Here is a 16247-nt window from a genome sequence, read left to right on the forward strand (position 1 = left end):
GGCCTTTATTATGCACAAACTGTACCGGTGGTGTCCCGCCGCTGGGGGGTGGGGGGAGGAACGTTCTCTTCCGAATTTCCAGTAGGCACTGTGCACTCCGCTGCCCAGCAGGCCCAGACACCTCACTTGTCCCACCACTCTAGATTCAGCCAGTGCCAGCTCCGAAAGGGTTCTGATCTCGCAAACCTCGACCACCCACCACCACTCCAAGTGACCACTAGGGGTGACTCGGGCCTGGGAAGCCATCTCCCACTGCAGGAAGGGCCCGGCGCAAGCCGCCCACTCCGTTCCCCTCCTCTCCCCCACCCTCCGCAAGACAACACACCGGCCAAGGTTGGAACCTTTTATTGCGCCCCGGGAGGGCGGCAGGCTGAGGCAAAGGCGGGCACCGCGCACCCCGGGCGCAGGGTGGGCCGGCGCCACCCGGACAGTGGCGCCGCGGGGCCGGTAACCATGGCGACGGCTGTTGCCAAGGGCGAGAGCCAATAGCTGCGCCGCCAGGGCCGGTTCAAAAATCCGAAGCAAACAACAGAACGCGGCGGCGTCGCTGGGGGAGGGGCGCGGGCGGGGACGTGGGGGAGGGGGGCACGGGACGGGCCGAACCGTACAAAAACCAGGGCACAAAAAATAAAAAAAAAGAAAAAGAAAAGGAAAAGACAACCGGAAATCGGATGCGGGTCTGGGTCCCGCTCACTTGCGACCCTTGGGCACCTTGGGGACGCTGGGCTTGGCCGCCTTCTTCACCTTCTTGGCCCCGCCGCTCTTGGCCTTGTGCGCGGGCCGCTCGGGCTTGGCGGGCCGGGCCGGCTTCCTGTCCGCCGCCGCCGCCGCCTTGGTGCGGGCCTTGGGCGGCGCGGGCGCGGGCGCGGGGCTGGAGGCCGCCGGGGCCCCGCGTCTCTCGGCGCCGCCCTCCAGCTTCTTGCGGTTGAGCTTGAAGGAGCCGTTGGCGCCGGTGCCCTTCACCTGCAGCAGGGTGTCGTTCTGCACCAGCGCCCGGATCGAGTACTTGAGGTAGGTGCGCCCGTTCTGCTGGTCGAACCACGGCACCTTCCGGGCCTCGGCGTAGATGCGGGCCAGCGACGAGCCGCCGCGCTCGCCCAGCCTGCGGATCGTCTCCACCACCAGCTGGCTGTACTTGCCCGGTTGGTTCTTCTTACGGTTCTTCCTCTTCTTGGCCGGGGCCGGCGGGGTCGCGCCGCCCGCCCTGGCCGCCTTGCGGGCCGCCCCCTCGGCGCTGGTCGGCGGCAGGGCCTCCTCTAGCTCCACCGACATGGTGGCCAGCGGGTTGGTGGCGGGCGGCGCGCGGAAGCCGGGGGGCCGCGCCGGGAAGAGGAAGGCGAGGGGCCGCGGCGGCGCCGGGGGGCTGGGGGCGCGCGGCGGCTCCAGGCGGGAGCGGCCGCGGCCGGGCCTGGGGCCGGGCGGCAGGGCTGGAGCCGGGCGGGGGGCCGGGCCGGAGCGGGGCGCGGGGCCCGGCGGAGGGTCCCGGCCTCGGGCTGGGCGGGGAGGGTCGCCGGGGCCGGCGGGGGCTGAGCCGAGGCACGGGGGAGGGGGGCCCGCGCGCCGAGACGCTGCGCCGTCTCCCGAACTCTGGGCGTGCGCGCCGCGCTCTGGCGAGGAGGGCGGCCCTCTCGGCTTTTATTTCCCCGTAGCGGACCGCGTTGAGAACAACAACAGCCTGGTCCAGGGCCAGCGCCAACTTGTGCTTCTTGGAGCGCCTTCCGCGGCCGCTGGCTCCCCTGCCCACGCCTCCTGGGCGCCGCCGCGGCCGCAGCAGGGTGCCCTGGCCCGGGCCCGAGCCCGCGACGCGGCACCCGGGCAGCCCGCGCTCTCGAGGGGCTCGGCCGAGGGCCGCGGAGGTGCGTACCCCAGGCTGCGGGAGCGCGGAGCCCCGGGGGCGCCCCGTTTGGGAGTGGATATTGCACGTCCCGAGGGAAGCCCCCAGGCGCAGAGCTCTGCAAGTGGCAGCCAAGAGTGCGCGGCGGGCATCCGTGCCCTATTCGGGCCAAGGGGACCACAGGCCTGCCCGCAGGACGACCTTTAATTTGCCCGAACTAACACAGGGCACGCCCTCACGCGGCCGGCCTGGGCAACGCGAAGAGCGCCTTGGCGCCAGGATGGTGGTGGTGGTGGGGGGATCTCCTCGAGAGGATAGCAGAAGGGAGGCGCCCTCGGGGTGTGCGCCAGGGGGTCTTGAGTCTTGCGGCCCTGGCGCGAGGGCGCAGGCCAGACCGCCGTGACCTCTCTCTGCAGAGTCTGTCTAGCCGCTGCCCCACTGCTAGAGCCTCATTTTATGATGCGTAAGTAGCTGTCCCTGGTCCTTGCAAAGTCAAATGCCCAGTGTAAGGGTGATCTCTGGAGGCCGTCTGAGAGAGGGTGCAGGAGCGGAGCTGAGTGACTCTTGCTTGCTGTCCCTCCCCCTCCCAGCAGAGTACACTGTGAAGCCGGAGGGTCTTCGGATTCTACCCTGCCTGTCTGTGCACCAGGCTCCAGGCCGAGGGCTCCTGGGGCTTGTAAATCGGCTGGCCCTGAAGGGCTGTTGGCTTCAACATTGAGGTGCAGAAGCTGTGCAGGACAGATGTTCTCAAAACAAAGAACCCTCCAGTTGAAGGAGCCAAGACTAGTTGAGACACACCTGAAGATGACGGAGCCTTTTGCAATAAATGTGGATCACCGAGTTTCCTGGACAATGAGTGTATACTCATGCAATCTCCTAACGTCCTATGCTAAAACTTGAGTGCCAGAAACTTAGATGGGTGGGATGGAACAGGTCACTAGGAACTGGGTTTCCTGGGTGAGGGAAAGGTATGCATGCAGTTAGAGGAAGCTGCAGAGTACAGCCAAGTCCCATAGGGGTGTAGGTGGATTTATTCCGGGCTTAACACCATCAGGCCTCCTTAGTCCTAAAGTCCCTTCCTCTCTTCCACACCCCTATTCTGTCCCATAGAGAGCAGAAGCTTGCGGGTAAGGTGAGACAGGAGAGGTCTGGGGCCCGAGGGAAGAGCTGCACTCCCAGTGCAGTGTAGGAGAGGGAGGTTGCCCCAGGCCAGTAAGAATGTCATTTACAAAACCTTAAGGGCCTTGGACCCAGTCAGGGTGACCAAAGGTCATCAGAATTTCCTAATTGGGGGAGGAGGGAGTTGTGCCTTGGAGATGGAAGGCAGCACTCAGAGGGGCTGGAAAGGCTTTTCTTTGACTCCTCCACTCTAAGCACAGACTGGAATCTTAGTTCCAGGCTGACCGCATGAAGGGTGCAAAGAGCCCAAGGTAGCACTGTTGTAGGCAGGCCGACTTTAGACTTGGAGGTCATTGAAGCATAGATCCCACTTCCTGGTTCCATAGCAACATTGAGAGAGAAACCTCTTAATCTCCCCCTCCATAGGATGTAAAGTACCATACAAGAGGAGAAATTCCTCTGGTCCTGGGTGGAGCCTGTCAATCACCCACCTACCTGGTCAAGGGACCATCCCTCACCTAAGCAGGGGGAAGATGTACCCCCTTAATGAGATCATGTGCTAACTCCAGAAGCCCCTTCATCAAGGCAGTTGCTTGAAGGTCTTCACTGGTGAGTTTGTCTGAGTTCCAACTCAAAAAGGTATAATTTTTCCTTTTTCTGTGGATGCTGGCCAAAGTCTTAAAGCATGCTTGCCCTGACACTGTGGGGCTTTCCCATCCTTTTCTCAATAAATCTCTTTTGCCTTACTCACACCTCCTCGTCTGTGTGCCTAATTTTTCATGGTTGTGAGTCAAAGAACTTGACGGTGAAAATCTGCAACAGTAAAGCCATCATCGTGCTTCCAGAACAGTGCCATCCTGCTGGGCTGGGCTGGGCAGGGGTGGAGAGCATGGTCCTGCCTCTGGAGCAGACCAGGATTCAGAGATGGAAGGGGAGCTGAGAAATCAGAAAAGCCTCTGGGGGTAACTACACTGAGGAGACAGCCCAGCTGGAGACTTGTCACCAGGAATCCTGCTCTGGTCTCTTGAGAGCTCAAAAGGAAAGCAGAGGTTGATGTCCCTTTGGGCTCCCAGGGCAGTCCAGCTATCACTAAATGGAAAAGTGTCCAGCCAAGGCAGGAAGGTGCTGAGAGGATCTAGGTGTGCTCCAGCGTCCCTAGGAGATGGGGGATGGCTCAAACAGTGGAGAGGGGCTCCCTTGGAGACAGGAATAGGCAGAGAGGAAAGAGGATGCCCTGTCCGGCACAGGTGGATGGCAGCAGCAACAGGTCACCTCAAATAATGAAGTCCAGAGTGCAGATTTTGGCCTGGGATCCATCCTGTTCAGAGAGGGCTGGAAGGGAGGTAGTGGTACACGATCCTGGATCCCAGGAGGTAAGGTTGCCAGGAGACCAGGGAGCAGGCTGTGGAGCAGGACACAGCTACAGCTCAGTCTGCTGCAGTCACCTCATTGCTGGGACAAAAACACCTGACCTGAAGCAGCTCATGTGAGGAAAGTGTTTATTTCAGGCTTTGGTTGTTTTTTTTTTTTTTTTTTTGTTTTTTGGTTTTTTGTTTTTCAAGGTAGTGTTTCACTCTAGTCCAGGCTGACCTGGGAATTCACTATGTAGTCTTAGGGTGGCTTCGAACCCACAGCAATCCTCGTACCTTTGCCTCCCAAGTGCTGGGATTAAAGGGGTGCGCCACCACACCGGGCTCAAGCTTCTAGTTTTGAAGGGAAGCCTTATAGTGCCAGGGAAAGCATGGCATGAGCAGGAAGCTTGGGTCATATCTTGTCACATACCTGGATGGAAATAGTATTGGGCTTGGTGCTGGGCTAATAAACCCGGAAGCCCACCCCCAGTGACACACCTCCCTGAGTGAGGCTTCTCCCAGAGGCTCCTCTAGCTGGGGACTGGACCTGAGGCTATGGAGGATACTTTACACTCAAACCACCACAAAGTCCAGGTCAGTCTTGAGTAGTTTGTGGGCAGCTCCCTGGCCTGTCAGTGAGAGTGTTTTTGGCTGTGGACCAGGGCCTGAAAAGTCCCTTGCTCACCCCACTGATCTCATACAGATGAGCAAACTGAGGCCTGAGGTTGGGACATGAGCTGGGCCCTACCAACCTTCTGAAAGGCCTTTCCAAACTCCTGGTCACTACGTCAAGGAAGCCATGAGTGGGAAAGGTCTAATTGGCTAATGGGTGGCCAAGTGTTGGCATAAAACAATGCCTGAGTCTCCACTACCCTATGCCCATGGAGTTCCTGGATGCACCGTGGGGAGGGGCCTCTGCCTCAGTTCCCAGGGAGCTCTTCCGGGGGTTTCAAACACCATCCATATGCTGAAGATACCCACTCCTTTCCAGCCCCACCCCCTACTGTGGACCCAGTGCCTAGCCCCGCTGCCTTCTACCCTATGATCTGATCCTCCACCCTCTCCTCCCATCCGACCTACTGTTTCCCATCAGTTTTAGACAGGATGCAGAGGGAAAATTAAGTGGACATGAGAAGGGAAAGAAACCCCTTTCATTAGGACCTACAGGCCTCTCCTCCTTTCCTGTGGAGGAGAGTCAAGAAACCAAGTGAACAAGACTGCCTGCAGAGATGTGTATGTATTCCTAAAGATGCCTCATACAAGGTTGTTAAAACAAGCAAAGCTGGTTACTTAGCACCAGAATGTTTTACTATATTAACACTCCTTTCATCCCTAAATCTAAACTACCTTGGAATTTACAAAAGGAAATACTTTAAAATAAAAGTTTAAAAAAGTAACCAGCTTACTATTTTTACTAAACTTTTCTTTTTAATTTTTAAAAGATTTTTTAAGGTTTTGTTTTATTTATTACAGAGAGAGGGACAGAGTGAGAATAGGCACACCAGGGCTTCTAGCCATTGCAAATGAACTCCAGATGCATGCGCCACCATGTGCATCTGGCTTACGTGGGACCTGGAGAATCGAACCTAGGTCCTTAGGCTTTGCAGGCATGTGCCTTAACTGCTAAGCAATCTCTCCATCCCTTTTTTGAGGTGGGGTCTTACTCTAGTCCAGGCTGACCTGGAACTCACTATGTAGTCTCAGGGTGGCTTCGAATTCATGGTGTTTCGCCTATCTCTGCCTCCTGAGTGCTGGGGTTAAAGGTTTGTGCCCCCACATCCAGCTTTTAGTAAACTTTTTTTTTTTTTTTTTTTTTTTCAGTTTCTCAAGGTAGGGTTTCACTCCAGTCCAGGCTGACCTGGAATTCACTATGTAGTCTCATTTACTAAACTTTTAATCTTTGCTTAATAAATCTTGTTGACACCTGGAGAGATGGCTTGGCACTTGTCTGCAAATCCTGACGACCCAGGTTTGATTCCCTAGTACCTGTATAAAGCCCGATGCACAGAGTGGTGCATGCATCTGGAGTTCATTTGCAGTAGCTTGGAGGTCCTGGTGCACCCATTTTCTCTCTGCTTGCAACAAGATAAAATGTTTTTTAAAAACCTTGTCAGCCTGGTGTGGTGGCACACGCCTTTAATCCCAATACTCTGGAGACAGGGGTAGGAGAGTCACCATGAGATCGAGGCCACCCTGAGACTACATAGTGAATTCCAGGTCAGCCTGGGCTAGAGCGAGACTCTCCCTCAACAAAACAAAACAAAAATCTAGAGCTGGGCATGGTGGCACACGCCTTTAATCCACATACTCAGGAGGCAGAGGTAGGAGGATCCCCATGAATTCGAAGTCACCCTGAGACTACATAGTGAATTCCAAGTAAGCCTGGGCTAGAGCAAGATCCTACCTCAAAAACAAAACACAAAACAAAACAAATCGTGTGGAAAATTATATCCTTTGAAAGGATGGGATTTAGAAACCCAGAGCGATCATATATATAGTCACTGTAGTCACCTAAGCCTGATAGATAGCCTTCTCTTCCTCCTTCCCTTTCTCCCTTCTTCCCTCTCTCTTCCGCTTTTCCTTCCTCTCTTCCCCCATGCATTTTGGTGCTGTCCTTTTCTTGTATGTCACTGTGTCTAAATAATAAACTCGCTGCTTCACTCTGGTGTATCTGGAAGTATTTCCTGCAGCAGAGAGGGGCTCTTTCACCTGAGCCGGTTCCAAAGTGGGAGGAGAGCTCCTGGTGGCTGGGTTGAGCAGTGTCGCCCAGACACTACTGACAGCCTCCCCTCATCCAGGCTGCTACTCTCCTCTTCACCAGCCTCTGGCAGCTACACACAGCCTCTGACCATGAAGTCTGTGTTAGGGTGGAGGTGGGGTGGCACCAGGCCCCAGTGGCTACCCATCAGAAGACCCTGAGTGAGGACAAGGTCTGCCCCCGCTCTGGCTGGGCCACAACTGGCCTTTTTCTTCTTCCACTTCCACTGAAGGCTCCTGGCTCCTGCCTTTTACCTGAGAGTCTTGCTGCTTGTGGTGCTGGGGCTGGCTTTTCCCAGCCAGTCTACAAGATGTCTCCATAGCACCTTCCACCATCCACCACTTCTTTCTTCAGACTTGGTATTTTGCCTCGGCTATGAGCTTTGAAGAGCAGGCCGAATCTGCTGTGCCTCCAGCATAGGGCGCTCCATGTTGGAGTGACCAAAGGCACTGAGGGAGAAATAGGAGGCCAGGCAGTTTTATTTTTAGGTAGCCAGCTAGGGAAGGACCCCAAAGAGAATTCAGCATCTGACCCAGTCCGGTCTCTTCTCTGAGCAACAGTGCCCTCTACTCTGGTATGCTGGCCTCTTTTGGGGCCCAACCCCCAAGTCCAATCAGCTTTCTCTCAAACTCACCAGACCTGGTGGTAAAGCCCACCACAATAAGTGGTAAGAGGGGCTTACCCAGTGAGCAAGGGCTTCTTGGCTGTTCATTTCTCCTCACCTGAACCTTCGGGTCCCGGCACAGGTAAGGCCTTCTCCCATTCCAGCAGCCTGTTTGCTGGAACGAGGGTATGTTTTTACTCCTATTGTAAGGTGCAGGAGTGACCAAGACCACACAAACCACTCTGAGGCAAAGATGAAAGCATATATTCGGGAATAACACGAGCTGCCAGGACTGACTCCCCAGAGCGGATTACAGCCAACCTGAGATTCCAAATGGTGTGCTTTATAGGGCTCTTCAGTTGGAGGAAGGTGAGGAAGGGAAAAGAACTCCTTTCTTCTCTATATTAGCCATTTCCAATGAGTAGGGTGTGAGACCAGAACAGTGAGCAGGCGACTTAGGAGACAAGGGAGCAGGAAATCATGACCTGGGGTGAGAGGGGTGTATTGTTAGGCAAAGAAGGGATAATGGCTGGGCAGTTTCTTGAGGAATGTGGTTAAGTCTCTGTCACCACCCTGCTGTCCTTAGTGACTCCATTTTTGGGAGCCTGTCCCCACCTAACACTTATAAGCTATGAGACCTTTACTAACTAAACCCTTAGCTTCCTTTTTTTTTTTTTTTAATGTGAAGGAGAAAGCCTTGACACGTGTGCTATTTCCCACATGGGGAGTTTTCATGTTCCTCTTCACCCTCTTGTTCCATTTCCTCTGTGTGTGTGTGTGTGTGTGTGTGCGCGCGCGCGCGCGCGCGCGCACTCTGGCCCTTTTCAATTTCCCTAGAAACTCCCTCTACTGTTCCAGCCTTTCCCTGGATACCAATCTTCTCAAATAAACCTTATAATTTAACCTTTTCGGAATCTGTTTCCTCAGTTCTTTGTTGGAATGGACGAGGATCTAAAGGCCGGGATTCACTGGGAGGGAGAGAACCTCCTTGCTCCCTGGAATCCCCTCACAGCATGAGTCCTCTGGTCAGAGGACTGTCCCAGGCTGACCCCCTCAGGCTTAGCTTTTGCAGTCAGGAGCTCCTGGCCTCACCACAAACACTGAGACAAACTCTGCCCCTAGTGCCATGCCTCCATAAAGGGCCTGGTATGTGGTGTGAGCGACCTTAGCCTGGCTGGTGGGACTCACAGAGGCTGGGGTGGGGGCTATGAAGGTCTCAAAGCCTTGGCTGCATGGGCATCTTGTGGGTCTCTAGCCAGGTACACACAGGGCCTCACAAATGGAGGTCTGGGAGGGTGTCTGTGCTCCTCCTTGAGGAGGGGGTGAGCCTGCACTTTGGGAACATCTAGTGATTTGCAGCCTTTAAAGGGGACAAAGGGAAATTTGCTTGCCAGAACTGGGGGAAGGGTACCTTTTAAGATGTAAATGTATATTGTGAAGCCTGAATGGGGACATTGTTAGGGGCTGGGGCCCCTGTCTTAAGTGGTGAACTCCTGGGGAGGCCTGTAGGTCTGAGGAGCCTGAGGTACTTAAGACTGAGTGGTGAGATCCCAGAAGTCGAGGCTGAGCCTGAGAGGACATTGTGTGGAAGTTGAGGGGAACCAGTTCCTGGGGCCCCTGCCGTCCTGGGGGCAGTGCTCTCAATCATAAATAGTCCTGGCTGTACAGAGAGCATAACAGACACTCTGATAAGTTGAGTGAGACCCGGGTGAGCCTGGCAGAGGCTGGTGCTGACTGTGATAGAGTAACATCCAGGGAAGGGATGGTGGCCCATCAGGTCTGAACTCGGGGAACACCTGAGGCTTAGGTGTAAAGGGAGAGTCCCCAGCCCAGGACTGTTGGGTCTGAAGGAGGGAATTCTCCCCCACCCCTACCCCGCTTCTCCAGGAGCATTGTTGGGCTGTGCAGCAATTTCAGGATGGAAATGCAGGTCCCTGCTTGTCTCACCTGGGTTTGATGGCTTTGGCCATGGTATTATCACCTGTTCCAGGCTAGGTCTCATTGTCACCTGAACTAACACCATAGCAAGGCAGCCTCCTTGGGCTTTTGGCAGGGAGGCTGCCCTGTAACCAGGTCTTGCGTCTGGCCTCCCTGACTCATATTGAAGGAGAAAGCTAGATTCTTATGGACAGTTTCAGAAACAGGCCCTGAGAAAACCAGTGCCACTCTGCCCTGGCATGCATGGAACTCTTGGCTGGAATGGAACTCTGTCTGATCTACAACAGCTACAGTGCTCCCTGCTGCCACAGTGTAGCACGCTAACTGGACAGATGGCCTTCCCTACCCAGGTGGGCTGGCCTTGGGGCTGTAAATGGGCAGGCAGGGTGCGGGGAGAATTGTGGTTCTGGGGGGCTTTCTGGAACCCCAAGCCCTGAGTTCATATCTGCAAACTAATCAGAGAATTGGCAATTTCAGATTCTAGAAAATGATTTTTTAAATTCCGTATTTTATTCAGATCTTACAAAGGAGTGGGGAAGGGAGAAAACTAAAAGGAAGATAAAGTGGGAGAAGAGAGCTACAATGTGTGGATCCCAAAAGCCCATGTAAGGCTTTGTGTAGCCCAGAAGCCCATGTAAGTGAACATGGATCTTAGGGGAAACAAAACAAAACAAAACAAAATAAAACAAAACAAAACAGGAAAAAGGATTCAAGAAAAAAAAATGCCTTCCGAAAAGATGAAAAGTGAAGACAGTAATAAGGCCAGGTGTGGTATATACCCCCTGGGTCCGCAGAGATGGTTGAGCATTTTTCTCTCTCTCTCTGGAACCGTAGCAATGCTCTTGGGTCCTCAGATGGGTAAGATTTCTCTCCCACCCTGGCAGCCATGGCAAAGTGGGAAGAGACACTTTTTATCTTTTATTACTGTCCTCAGTTATTTTTATTTATTTATTTTAATATTACTTATTTATTTGAGAGAGAGAGAGAGAGAGAATAGTATGTCAGGGCCTCCAGCTACGGAAAATAAACTCCACATGCGTGTGCCTCCTTGTTCATCTGGCTTATATGGGTCCTGGGGAGTTGAACCTGGGTCCTTTGGCTTTGCAGGTAAGCGCCTGAACCTCTAAGCCATTTATCCAGCCCTGTCTCTTATTCTTTTGGATGCAAGACCTAGAGCTTTTAAGCATGTTTTTCTTAGTTGCACATTTTTGTGTTTTTTTCTCTCACTTCAACACTTTTGGAAGCAGGGAAGGAGGTAGGGAGAGAGAGGACACACCAGGATGAGAGGGAGGATGTCTGTTGCTGCCACAAAGCAAAGGAACAGACACTTCTTGGTGCTTCTGGCTTTGCATGGGGAACCAAACTTGGGCTGGCAGCCTTTGCAATCAGGTCCCTTTAATTGCTGAACCATATCCTGCCTTCACTTTTTTTTGTTTTGTTTTGTTTTTTTGAGGCTGGGTCTCACTCTAGCTCAGGCTGACCTGGAATTTACTATGTAGTCTCAGGGTGGCCTTGAACTCATGATGACCCTCCCTAGTGCTGTAATTAAAGGCATGTGCCACCACACCCAGCTCTGCCTCCACTGTTTAAAGTTATTTATTGGTTTTTTTGAGGTAGGGTCTCACTCTAGCCCAGGCTGATCTGGAATTCACTATGTAGTCTCAGAGTGTCCTGGAACTCACAGTGATCCTCCTACCTCTGCCTCTCAAGTGCGAGTGCTAGGATTGGAGGCGTGTGCCCCCACACTTGCTTGCAAAGCCTAGGGACCCAGTAATGTAATCCAGATGCACAGGGTGGTACACGTGTCTGGAGTGGCTAAAGGCCCTGGTGTGTCCATTCTCTCTCTCTCTCAATCTGCCTCTTTCTCTCCCTTTCTCTCTCAAATAAATATGTTAAAAAAATAAATCATAATTCATCCTTCTTCAATTCATTTTTATCAATTCTTTGTTAAAAATAGAACAGGGGGTTGGAGAGATGTCATTAGTGGTTAAGGCACTTGCTGGCAAAGCCAAAGGACCCAGATTTGATTCCACAATACTATGTAATCCAGATGCACAAGGTCATGCATGTGTCTGGAGTTCAATTGCAGAGGTAGAAGTCCTGGTATGTCCATTATTTATTTAATAAATCATAACTCATCCTTCTTGCATTCATTTTTATCAATTCTTTGTTAAAATAGAACAAGGGCCTGGAGAGATGGTGTAGCAGTTTTAAAGTGCTTTCTGACAAAGCCAAAAGACTCAGGTTCGATTCCCCAAGACCCTTGTAAGCCAGAGGTGCAAGGTGGTGCATGTATCTGGAGTTCATTTGCAGTGACTGGAAGGCCTGTAGCACCTATTCTCTGCCTTTTTCTCTCTCAAGTGAATAACTAAAATATAACAGGACTCAAAATTGGGGTTTATAAACTTGGGGACCCCCCTGAGCCCCAGAACTATGCATCAGTCTATGTTCATTCCCTAGAAGTCCTTGCTTCTTTCCTTGCTCCTGTCTGTTGTGTGCTTAGATTCCGCTCCATAGCCACCGCACTCCCCCTTGGCTCAGGGCTGCTGGTTTTGGTCAGGAGCATGCTAGGAGAAGGCACAACCTGGTCCTTGTTTCAGAAAGCTCATGCTGAGTAAAGGCTCTTGAGAGCAGAGCTGGAGGCCCATCTGTCCCCTTCCCACCTATCCCTTCGTAAATTTCCAATTACAAGGGGGACAAATCCCTACTCCCTCCCTCCCCAGCTTTCCATTCCCTGCCTAATAAGGAAGAACAGGAGATAGGACTTGGTTAGGTAGCTTTTTTAAAAAAAATATTTATTTTATTTGCAAGCAGACAGAGAGAGAAGACAGACAGAATGGGTGTGCCAGGACCTCCAGCCACTACAAACAAACGAGATGCATGCATCACTATGTGCATCTGGCTTTACATGGGTACTAGGGAATTGAACCTGGGTTGTTAAGCTTTTCAGGCAAGCGCCTTAACCACTGGGCCATCTCTCCAGCCCTGGTTAGGTAGTTTTTTGTTTTTTTTTTTCCCTAAAAAGCAGACATGAGAACTGGACTGACCTGCTCACTCCCCATTCAGTGCTCTGAGTCTGTGCTCACAATCCTCCCTGACCCACCAACCAATCAAGGTCCTCCATGTACAGACCGCTCCCCCCCCCATTCAGGTCACCATGCAGATTAACCTCTGGGGACCCCTCCCAGCTCCAGCTCAAAAGCTTTTTTCTTTTCTTTCTTTCTTCCTTCCTTCCTTCCTTCCTTCCTTCCTTCCTTCCTTCCTTCCTTCCTTCCCTCCTTCTTCCTCTTCTTCTTCTTCCTCTTCTTCTTCTCTCTCTCTCTCTCTCTCTCTCTCTTTCTTTCTTTCTTTCTCTCTCTCTCCAGGTAGGGTTTCACTCTAGCCGAGGCTGACCTGGAACTCGCTATGTAGTCTCAGGGTGGCCTTGAACTCATGGCGATCCACCTACCTCTGCCTCCCGAGTGCTGGGATTAAAGGAGTGTGCCACCAAGCCTGGCTTTTACTTACTTTCTTAAATTGTCCATTTCTGGAGACCCCCTGCTATACAGGAGCTCTGCCTTCTTTCCCTTAAACTCTAGAATAAAATCTTTCTAAATCTCTGTGTGGTCCATGGATTTCATTTGTTGAGACAAGAACCCGAAGGCCGCTGACTCAGTTGAAGTTTTGTGTGACCATGAACATCTGGCACCCTAACTTCTAAGTTAAAAGCCTACCCAAGGGCTGGAAAGATGGGTTAGTGGTTAAGGCACTTGCCTGCAAAGCCTAAGGACCCATGTTTGACTCTCCAGATCCCAGTAAGCCAGACACACAAAAGTAAGGCAAGTGCAAGGTTGTACATGCCTATTAGGTGGCACAAGCATCTGGAGTTCAACTGTAGTGGCTGAGGCCCTGGTGGGCCAATTCTGTCTGTCTCTGTCTGTCTCTTCTTGCTCTTTCAAAACAAAACAAAACAAACAAACACACAAACAAAAAGAACCCACCATTGGTTGAAAAAGGCTCTGCTCAGCTATCCCTGTATCACTGAAGCTGGTTTACAGCTTTAGAGAGAGGGTGTGCAGACTGCGTTAACACTGCTTGACCCCTTCCAAAGGGCCTTTCACTTTGCCTCCAGCCTTGTCTGTGCCCTGGACTCCCGTGGTCCATGAGAAGGAGTTGGCGGCTTGTGTGCAGTGGCCTCTGACCTGTGGTAGAACTTGACATTCCTTCTCTAAAATCCAGGTCTTGGGCCCTCAGGAGCTAGGATTTGACTGTGGAGGTGCTGATCCCCTAGAGCCAGTTGAAGGAAGTGAAGGTCATGGAGAGCAGTGCCTGACCCTAGGCTGGCCTCAAGAGCTGGAAGGCAGGGTTCTCACTCACAGACCCCGTGAGGACCTCAAGGCATGAGAGATGGGGTAATGCCAGACAGCAGGTCTTCATTGCAGTTGCCATTTGAGTAGTCCAAGTGCCTACCCACTGCTGTCTGGGATCTAGCTCCTGCTTGAGGAGAGGCCCTGTAGCTCACTGGTACACAGGGCCCAGCACATAGTAGGCCCTCAATAAATATTTGTTGAATGAATGAGATGGGACTCAAAGCCAGGAACAAGTTTTGGGCGGCTCTGTGTCCATGCCACTAGCTCCACCAGGGTCTTAGCTCTAAGTGCTGTCTGCCAGATCCAGGCTACCTGGGCCAGGGCAGGTGTGGGGACCTGTCAGGAACCCATATGAGAGCCTAGTGGGAAGCTAGCTGCGTATCTATGAGGATTGTAGAACTTCCATTCAGTGTAACTCTCCGGGATCCTGAGTGCCTGAGCTATGGCAGAGCTGGGCAGCAGCTGCTGGACCTCCTTGGTTACTCCTTCATTGCCCTCATGGGCACACATGGCCAGGGACAATCAGCACCTAAGCCCCATGCCACCTATGTCCTGTCTAGGCCCTGCTTCCTCTGCCCACCAGCCCCTTGGCACTTGGCCCTTAGTCTCTAGCCGTCAGAGGCCTCTTGACCCAGTGAGGAGATGTGGGCTCAGAACCCTCCAGCAGCACTCCCCCCACTTCTGCCCCTAGCTCCCACCCCCCACCTCAGGCTTTACCTTCTGTTGTCCCACCATTCCTTAACTTTCCGTCTGAGCTTTTTCTTGTTAAAACAAATCATCTTGTAGTGACTGCTAATATCTGTCATCCTGCCCTGGCGATCTCTTCTGTCTTTCTCAACACTGAGTGCCATATGGAAATCTAAAATCTGCAGTCTACTTGAGACCTAAGACCGCCAAAGCAGCACCTGGTCTAGCCCCTGCTCAAAGTGTCTTCTTTGTTCCCCTCCGACAAGGGTGCTCTTGGGAGGTAGTTCAGAGCAACTGGCAGGAGTCCTTGAACCTGTCTTGGCCATCCCCTGTTCCACTGACAAGCAAGCTGAGCTCCAGAGAACAGAACCCAGGCGTACACATGAGAGCATATTTCCAGACCCTGCTCTTGCCCCTGAAGCTGTCCAATTAGCAGGTTCCAGGATGTGAGGGATTAACAGGTCCCAGAATGCGGAAGCAGGGCACTCAGCCTCTTAAGTCTGGGGGCTAAAGATACAACAGGGGTGGGGGAGCGTCACTGGGAACAGTCCAGAAACGGGACAGTTTAGCCTCAGGGAGGTGGAAGGAAGGTCTAGTGCTGTTTGGTGGTTCAGGAGCAAGCTGACCACTTGACCCCTTTGCATTGTCTGCCCTTGTAGAAGGCCTGAAAACAGGTCTCCTCCTCCAACGATCTTTATTGTTGAGATAACAAAAGAAACAATTTTTCTGACAATTTTAGATCCTGGGTCTCCTGTTCAAGGTTAGCTGCTGTGTAGACAAGATGCTACTCCCAGCATACCCGGCTACAGACCTGAGCACAATGAAACGTTGTGGTGGTTTGATTCAGGTGTCCCCCATTAGCTTAGGTGTTCTGAATGCCATGTCTGCAGCTGATGGCAATTTGGGAATTAAACCCTCCTGGAGGCAGTGTATTGTTGGGGGCAGGCTTATGGGTGTTATAGCCAGCTTCCTCTTGTCGCAGTTTAACACACTCTCCTGCTGATGTTGTCCACCAGATGATGGCCAGGAGGTGATGCCCACTCTCAGCTCATGCCATCATTTCCCCCTGTCATCATGGAGCGTCCCCTCAAGTCTGTAAGGCAAAATAAGCCCTCCCTCTTTTGTCCCTCCCAAACTGCTCTTGGTCGGGTGTTTTCTGCCAGCGATGTGACTCTGACTGCAGCAGCAATGAAAAGGCAGTTGGTCCTTTCCTCCCGGTGTGAGCTGCATAGGGAAAAGGCATTCTCCCATATTCTCCTCAGGCCCTAACCTGGACAAAGAAACCAATAACTTCACAGGAACTTCAAGTCTGTAACCTGCCTGCGCCTCACTCTAAACACAACTTGACAAGGGCTTGAGTTGTGGCTCCGCAGCAGAGCGCTGGCCTAGCACACGATGCCCCGGTAGCACCACACACTTAACAGCAAACTAGTAGATCTGATCTTCTGCTTTTCCAACAGAGGTTAGTAAAATTCAGTTGGAGGCACAAAAAGACTGTCATTTCTCACATAAAAGGAGTATGGAGAAGTGTGAAGAACTGACTTTGAGTTGTGAAGTAGTCTCTTAGGTTAGTTTCAGCCGATTCAAACAGGTTTTAGTCCCCCTA

At 52.5% G+C, this 16247-nt stretch overlaps 1 protein-coding gene across 1 annotated transcript; it reads right to left on the reverse strand.

Annotated features, from left to right (window-relative positions):
* Window positions 1-329: 329 nt before the first annotated feature.
* LOC123461635 (histone H1.10) lies at window positions 330-1311 on the reverse strand. Its single transcript, XM_045153075.1, has one exon. The coding sequence runs from the start codon at window positions 1270-1272 to the stop codon at window positions 691-693; it is 582 nt and encodes a 193-aa protein (XP_045009010.1). The 5' UTR covers window positions 1273-1311; the 3' UTR covers window positions 330-690.
* Window positions 1312-16247: the final 14936 nt, after the last annotated feature.

Source organism: Jaculus jaculus, chromosome 6 (assembly GCF_020740685.1).
Source record: "Jaculus jaculus isolate mJacJac1 chromosome 6, mJacJac1.mat.Y.cur, whole genome shotgun sequence".
NCBI classification, from domain to species: domain Eukaryota; kingdom Metazoa; phylum Chordata; class Mammalia; order Rodentia; family Dipodidae; genus Jaculus; species Jaculus jaculus.